At 42.4% G+C, this 8,573-nt stretch overlaps 1 protein-coding gene across 1 annotated transcript; it reads right to left on the bottom strand.

Moving 5' to 3' along the window:
* Nucleotides 1-1,876: 1,876 nt before the first annotated feature.
* si:ch211-212k18.5 lies at nt 1,877-8,349 on the bottom strand. Its single transcript, XM_021477752.2, has 3 exons — nt 8,037-8,349; nt 3,024-6,151; nt 1,877-2,889 (listed from the first exon to the last, which is right to left on the bottom strand). Exons 1-3 carry the CDS (start codon nt 8,110-8,112, stop codon nt 2,674-2,676), a joined length of 3,420 nt encoding a protein of 1,139 aa, XP_021333427.1. The 5' UTR covers nt 8,113-8,349; the 3' UTR covers nt 1,877-2,673.
* Between the last annotated feature and the right edge of the window lie 224 nt (nt 8,350-8,573).

The following is an 8,573-nucleotide window of genomic DNA, read 5'->3' as shown; positions in this document are numbered from 1 at the left end:
TATTTTAATTTATTTTTTTTACATCATTTTACATAATTTGTGTTATTGGACATTTACAGTGTTCAGCATATATAAGCACACCCCTAACAAATCTGTCTTTTAAATTCATATTTTAATAGGAAGCTATACAATATTATAAATGTGCAAATACATTAAATTGGTCAGTACTGAAGCCAAATCTGAAGCTTTTCAAACAAACTAACTTACGATTAACGGTTCAAAAACTAGTACAGCCAAATTTATGTAATAAAAATATTAAATACAAATTTAAAAGAGGAAAAATCAAGAGAAGAAAAAAAAGTTGAAAAGTTGAAAATTTTCAGTTTTTTTTTTTTTTTGTTGCTGAAATTTTCTAGGTTGCAATTTATTTTTCCATTATTTTGCTTGAATTTAATTGTATTTTCTTTCAATTTCTAAATATTTTTGATGTCTAAAATATTATTTTAATAAATGTATCTGTTTTCTTTAAATGCAACAAAATACATTGCCTATATTCACTAAAAAATGGATACAAATATTCATTTTCAAAATGGGGTGTACTCAATTATGCTAAGCACTGTATAAATAATTAATTGTTTAATTTTTTATTTTATTTTTTCTGCAGCATGGACCCCCTCTTGGTCATAAGGGTCCCCGGAAAACCCAAATTAAAAGTACAAAAGTAATGTTTGTCTCCATCGTGTGGTTAGAGCAGAATATTACACCACATCTGTTTTCAAACTTGCTAAGGCAAGACTTTACCATGTTTTTTCTTTTATGACTTTTTTTTTACTAAACCACTGTCTGTTACTGTAAACATATATTTAATTACGTTATTTAATTAAATGTAATTTTTTACCTTCTAAATTTCCTTAATAATGTGCAAATCAACAAAAACGTGCCTACATATACATCATGTGTAATCAAAATACTTTTTTGAAAGGATTGTAAAACCATTTATACCTTTATATATTATATTTTTTATACAGCAAAGGTTGTTTTACAAACCATGGACAGAAAACTTACTTTCCATCCAATCCAAATGATGTAATGAATTAGCTTTCTTTGAAAGATCTGCTCTTTAAAGAAGCATTCATCACTCTTTTTTGCCTCCTCAAGCTCTGCATTCTAGCACTTTTGGCATTGTTAGTGGAAGGTTTCCGCATTTTTGATTGAGACATGTCTTTATCCCTTGCATGAATGCATGTGGACAAACTTCTACCACATGCCTTGTTTCTGGCTCATTGTTTGTCTCCCTCTCAACCTCAAAATTTCTCTCCTTGGTTACAGGTTGTCATGGTTTCAAGGGCCTGGCAGCGGCGGGATTAGGAGCCATTTTAGGGACAGCTGGCCGGGTCGCTCTCCACCTCCCCTTCATCCCGCACAGGGACGCTCAGGGGGGATGAGGGGGGACATTGTGCGAGGATTAGAGCTTCCTGTGTGTCAGCCGCATTACACTGGGAGAGAGGGGGGCTGGATGGAAAGAGAGTGAAAGAGGCAAAGAATGAAAGAGAAAATGAAAGAGCGAGCATATGAAAGAGAGCATGACACAGAGAGCGAGAGGGTGTATGAGGGGAGGGAGTGAAGTCTGTACAGCTGCACACTCAATCACATTACACAAGTATATGTGTGTGCGTGTGTGTGAACAAACACACACACAATAAATACACACACATACAGCCATCAACATGCACAACACCAAACTGGGGAACTAAACGCATAAAAGGAAGCAGACTTTTCAAAAGGTGGTGAACGAAGACAATGGTGAAGAACATACGGAACAAACACAAAAACAAGCATCGTAGCTTGCTAAAACTAGTCTTACGAATGGTAGTTTTGTGTTCAGATAGAATTAAACTCCATCGCAGCTACATTTTAAAGAAGCGAACACTAATCATTTGACATTCATTGTGACTTTATTTTTCTCCTTGACAGGTTAGGACCAAAATGCTTCCAAGAAAATTACAAAAAAGCTACATCGTTTTCAACAGGGACGTATCTTTCAAAATAAAGTATATGCAAGCATAAATCTATAGCAGTTTTCAGCTGATTTTGCTTATCTGCAGCATAAAAAGCTAGATCAGTGGGGTTCTCAAAAAAAAAAAGATTTGGGCAGAAAGTAATTCTGACCCACTCAGCATTACCCTTCAGGAATTTTAATCGTAAACCTCCTCTGTCAATAGGAGTTTCAGCAGTCACAGGTATAGTGCAGCTATTAAGAGAAACACCTACAAAGAACAGCAGCATCAAAGATAAAAAGAGGGTACATAAACAAAACTGTATTTACATTCAGCTGCACACCAGTTGATCAGTTTTTGGTCAGTCCCTTTTTTCCCCCTAGAGTTTGCTCAAAATTACTTTTTGAGTGTCTGAAAATAATTTTTATGTATATCCTCATGTTCCGAATTGATTAATGAGATTGCACTTATGCACGTTTGTCATTTGTTATACACAAATACTATTTTCAAGATCCAATTTCTGTGCATCCTGATATTTGAAGTCGAAAGACTTACCAAGTCTTCATCAATATGATTTAACTGTCGTCATGAAAAGGCACTACTATTACATTTGGACAGATTTACTCTTCTATGCTATTAAAGAATTAAAAACTATTGCTAACCACAAAATTGGAAAAAAAAAAGTTGTCATAGTAAATCAGTAAACAAGAATAGTGCTAAAAGCTAACTAATTCTTTTAAGCAGTGTCTTCGGTTCTGTCAGTAGTCGATGCTGGATGCTCAGTTAGGGACAGTTTATCTGTGCTCTCCTCTGACAAGTTTTTAGCATCCTCTCCTCTCAGTTTTCGGTGGGTCGACTCCTCCATACGCTCCGCAACCTTTCCCCCAGAGGACTGTGAGGATGCAGTACCAGCCACCTGATTCATACTGCCACTGTGGATTTTCATATGCCCCTGTTGAAATGCATTAATTAAAATTCTGGTTTCCCACATAAACATGATAATCACAGGACATTATGAATATGTTATGCATAAAATGTTATCTAACACAATCAATCATCTTTTAACAAATATATTAATCTTTGTACCTTCAATCCACTGCGGCTAGCATACTCCTTTCCACACTCTGTGCAGCTGTAAGGTTTCTCAGAGCGCTGCGGTTGGGCCACAGGGGCCTCTGATGATGTCACTTCTGTCTTTTCACTGTCTTTCTTGTGATCCTCTACTGCAGATTCCTCCATTTTGGATTCTTGTGTATCATCAGCTTTCAGCTTGTGCTCTATTACATTCTCGGGTGCTGGATGAGAGTCAGCATCTTTGAACTCAGGAACATGGTCTATTCCATTCACATGAAGTGTTGTTTGCTCACTGCTTTGGTCTGGTTTTGACTCTAACCCTGGACTGGATGGTGGAGTGAGTGCTGGTGACAGATCAAGAGCTTCAGAGCTTAAACTAGGTTTTGGTCCACTGATCACTGTGTGGTGTGAAGCCCCGTTTTGCCATTTTTTATCAAACAAGGGGTCCTGGGAGCTGGTCCTAGTACAGAGGGATAAAGGGGTGTCCTCGTCTTTGTGTGCAGAGCCATTGACAACTTGAGATTTGCTGTGATGGACTGTGACATAATGGTTTTCTTCTAAGGCTACAGAATTGTCAAGCGGGCTGTTTTCTCTGGAGGGGTCCTGTTTCTCCAGTGTGAAGGTTGGACTATTTTCAGATGTGTTTTCATAGGGATCTTGATCAGACTCCATGAGCTGGTCTGTATCGCCAGATGTAGGATCTCTTAGGATGGCACCAGAATCCAGCAGGCTGGCAGCGGAAGACATGCTCATATTTAGAGGCAGAGACTGAAGGCTCTTGGGTAAAGAAATCCCATCAATTTGACTGTGGGCGTCCTCTGACTGTAAGTCCCCATTAACTTCTGGGGGTAACTGGCCTCCCAGATGCATGCGAATGTGATGCTGCAGAACCACTGCATTGGTAAACTTCCGTTGACAAAGCGGACATGAGTTTTGGCCTCGTGCATTGGCTGGACGTGCTCTGTGAGTGGCTAGATGAGCTCTTAGACTTCCCTTTGTGGAGAAGGAGCGGCCACAGAGTTTGCAGGGAAATGGGCGTTCACCCAAGTGAGTGGCCTGGTGTAGACGTAATGCTCTTGGGCAGCTGAGAACACGGAGACACACCCCACACTGATTGGGAACCAAAGAGGAGGCAGCTGACCCTTGAATTTCTTGACTAGTTGGCTCGCTGCTGGGATTTGGGTTCAGCCCTAATGCTGCCATCATCTCCCTCCTGTAAGCTGAGATAGCATTAGAGCTTGTAGATATGTCATTAGCCTGAGTGTTGGTCTGGCCTTCATTGGTGCTTTTAGGGAGAGGTTGCTTCTCTAATTTCTGTGCTAGTCTCTGCAGTTTGGAGGTGTCAGAGGTGGCAGAGGATGAGGACGGAGAGGATGATGGAGGAGAGGAGTTTTGTGGTTTGGGGTAAGAGGAGAAAGGGAACGTAAGTGGGAGGTGAGGGGAAGTGAGGTGAGGGGGACGGAGAAGCGCAAGGCTTGGATGGTGGGCAGAGGGACCTGATGGGAAGAGAATCTTTGGAAGGTGTGCCAACTGGGAATATGGAGAACCATGATGTAAGGTGGGGTGTGGTGGGGTATTCTCATCAAATCTCTGCTGCTTTGAACCTTTAAGTTGACCAGTCATGGCCGAGGATGTGATGGATGAAGATGATGACTGCACACTGGGTGAAACAGATGCTGCGGCTGCAGCTGAGGCACGGTTAAGTTGTAGCAAAGAATGGGCGGTGGAGAGCAGAGCCAGATCAACACTGGGGGGTAAAGGAAGGGAGGAGGGCGATGGATGAGCTGGCCCAGACAGGAAACCTAGTGCCAAACTGTCTGGCACTCCTACACTGCCTTTAACCCCAAAAGGCTCCTCGTCCTCTGCTCGACGTTTTCTGCGCCTCTGTGATCCTCCAGAGCCAGATCCAGATTGGCTCTGCTCAGACAGAGCAGGTGGCAAAAGAGAAAGTGACAGCTCAGGATTTTGCTCACGATGACGAAGGAAGTGGGCTTTGAGGTTGCCGCGGGTAGTAAATCGACTGAGGCAGACTGGACATTGGTATGGGCGTTCACCAGTGTGGGACCTTAAATGGATCTGAAGGGAAGAATCACTGCTTAGAACCTTTCCACAGAACCGGCATATGTGCTGCTGGCGGCCTGAAGAGGAGCTTGAAGATCCATTTGACGTACTAACAGTGGAACTGTGCGATAGTTGGTCCTGGGAAATGCTAACTGTGGGCAAAGGAGAAGTCTGAAAATTCAAACCATTGCCATGACTGATGGGAGTGTTGGCAGACTTTTCATTGAGGTATCGAGGTGGAAGTCCTAGTGTGAGAGAGAGAGGGTGCACAGTGGCTGTAGAGGTTACTAAGGATGAGGAAGATGATGTTGAAGATGAGGTTGTGGAATATGGAGCTCTGCCGCCATTAGTTTGAGACAGGTTAGGCTTGGATACAGGAGCTTGGTTAATTAAAGAGGCACCAGAAACACCATTAGGTGGGGAGCTAGAGCCTGCATCTCTCTGTTGACCCTCCACAGATCCCTGAGGTGCATCTGGGGCACTGACCATACCACCGAGGCGCAGCACCTGCCTGCAGATCTCTTCTGTAATCTGCATTTGGTGAATCTGTCTTTGCTGCAGGACTCTAAGCTCCTCCAATAGTACAGCGAGGGTCGGTGGCACCTGGAGTTGCTCTGAAGGTGACGAAGGTGTTTGGTGGATGGGACTAGGACTTCCTTGATGTGGTGGGGCTCCCAGTGATGATGAAGAGGATAAAGAGGAGGTAGTGGTGGTTGCAGAAATACCCATTGGTGGGGACGTCACAGTGGAGTGAGGCTGATGAGATGAAATACGAGTGGATTTCTGCTGACCAGGAGGAGGAGAGTGGGTTTGTGAAGACAAAGAAGGGTGTGGGAAGTCTGGAGAGAGCGATGAGTGTGCATTAGGCAGTGAGGTGGAATATGAGGCTATGTGATTTGGCCAGTGAGGTGGAGATGAGCTCTCGTTGGGGAGCGAGGGTGCGTGAAGGCCGCCAGGTGAAGGTCTTGGGGCCAAAGGAGGCTGACAATCCTGAAGAGATGTAGGAGAGGAAGAGGAAGATGATGAGGTAGCTTCTGAGGCAAGAGAGGTGGATGGAGATTTCACTTGAAGCTGATCTTCTAAAAAATTGGAGAAAATTAAGAAAAAGATTAAACATACATACTATTTATTTATTGACAAAAACATTTAAAGTTCATATTCATGTACATGAAATATTTGATACCAAAGTTCTTCGATAGTTATAGTTATGACAAAGCCCTCCAGCCCTCACAAAAAATAAAATGCTGTTATTGTTTATTAACCCTTCACTTGTTCAAAACTTTTAGAATTTCTTTTATCTGTTGATCACAAAAGAAGTTATTTAAATAATAAAAAAACTGGTTGCTGTGGCCTATTAATTTCCATATCATTTGTTTCCTACTACTGAGGTCAATGGGTCCCAGCAACCAGCATTCTTCCAAATATATATTCTTTGTGTTAAGCAGAGGAAAGAAACTCATAAAACAAAACCACATCGGTGAGAGTAAATGAGGAGGTAATTTTCATTTTTTGGGTGAACTATCCCTTTAATAGGTTTCTGTCTCCAAAATGAATACTACTCCACTTGTCATTCCACATTCTTAATGATCTTTCACCCTTAAATCAAAACCTTCATACACCACACTCACGTCTTCTGTCCTCACTCTTGCCACAACTCACTAACCACCTTGCAGCTATTGCAACGCTTTTTATAGGACAATAGATGTCACCACAACAACCCATAACCCCTCTTAACCCAACCCTCTGTCCATCAACTACATCTTTCATCTCTCTATTCACCCTTCCCCCTGACCCCACGCAGGGTCAGAGGTCAGGGCATAGAAAGGGTTTTGGGCACTGTCCATGTGCTCTGATTGGCTAGATGACCCAACCTCATGAGCTCTAAGGTCAAATTCTTTCAGAATCTTGAGCGCAGAAAAAGAAGAAGGGGGTTGGGAAAATTGCATGATGACTGACAGACAGACAAACTATTTCCACTTTTTGCTGCATACTGATACACAAAATGACTGTACACAGACCTGTTGAGTCATTTCAACAGACAGCAAACAGAAATGCTCAATCCATCACAGCTTACTACCTGTTCTTCCTAACAGCTATAGACATAGAATCACAAAGGTGCTGTATCTTTTAGACTCCTTAGCTAACTTTTTTTTTCTCTCATGCATGCATGCATTGGTGCATTCTTTCTCCTTTCTGTAGTCTAACAGTGGAACCCCCAACTGAGCAGAGGTACAAAGTGAATAGAGGCAAGGGAGAGGGAAGGGGGAACACGGTGGGAGCAGAAAAGAGAAGCACATGGAAACATGAGAGAGAGAATAAGGGAGAAGAGGAGAGAATAGAGTGAGAAGAGATTAATCTTTACCCAAACACCCCCTTCATCCCCTCCCCCTGCCTGCACCTTATTCACACTGAATAGGAGACTCCTCTAAATGCATAAAAGACCCCCAGCAATCAAACTGACTATGCTGCAAGTTTCTTGGTGGACTGACATTAGTGAAAAGCTAACGCAGTTATGGCCCCTGAGTGATTCATGATAACATAATGACCAGCCGTATGGCTGAACACCTTTAGACCAACCCTCTGTCTATGTCTTCAAGAGCCTTCTTTCATTACAGCACATTCAGCAGACATTTTGAGCGGGAAATGTCACTAAACTACTTGTTTTTGAAAAGTCAGGTCACAGTAGAAATATGAGCTGTGTGCTGCAGTTCTTAAACAATGGCTCACTGAGTTGAGGGCTAAATACAGTAGTGAATTTTACCTGTATCACAATTCATCAGGTGATAAGAGTGCCTATTATACGCAACATAAAAAAGTGGCATGTACAATTGTATTTAGGTAACAGGTGCTATGAAAACTTGATCTCTAAAAAAAAGTTTTATTAATTAGTCATTTTTTTAAGTGAAGCATCACTATCTATTAGTACAAGACATCAAATAATTAACAAAGGAATGATTTCCTCACCTTGCGGCATCAGGCGTGTGCCCCCGGGGTCCGCGTTAACGAGCTGTTGGGGCCGTTTCTGTTTCCGGCGTGACATGATTCACGAGCAGTCGGCGGTGAGAGTTGCGGGCATCAACAAACTTCACCCCAAACAACAAGAGCAATATTGAATAAATAAAATCCGAACCCACTTTGATCGGCAGTAATCCACCTTGCAGGTCTCGTTAAAGCAGCATCGGGTTCTGATGAAAGAGTTAAATAAAGCTTAACTTAAAAGCTGAAGCGGACCGTGACGTCGTCTGCTGTTGCTGTGTGAACTGGCGAGTGCGTGTGTGGCTGTTTTTCCTCAACAAGTCCCCTCTTTCTCAAACTTGTCCACTCTGCGTACCCCCCTCCTCCCCTCCTTCCCAAAGACACACACACACACACACACACACACACACACACACACACACACACAAATACAATCTCTCCTTGTTCTAACATTTGCATTTCAATGGCGCGGAACACCGTCTCTTTTTTCTTTCTTTCTCCCTCTTTTGCGTTTCTCTTAACGCT

This window comes from Danio rerio, chromosome 7 (genome assembly GCF_049306965.1).
Source record: "Danio rerio strain Tuebingen ecotype United States chromosome 7, GRCz12tu, whole genome shotgun sequence".
Classification (NCBI taxonomy): Eukaryota; Metazoa; Chordata; class Actinopteri; order Cypriniformes; family Danionidae; genus Danio; species Danio rerio.
This window is presented reverse-complemented; position numbering and strand designations above follow the sequence as displayed.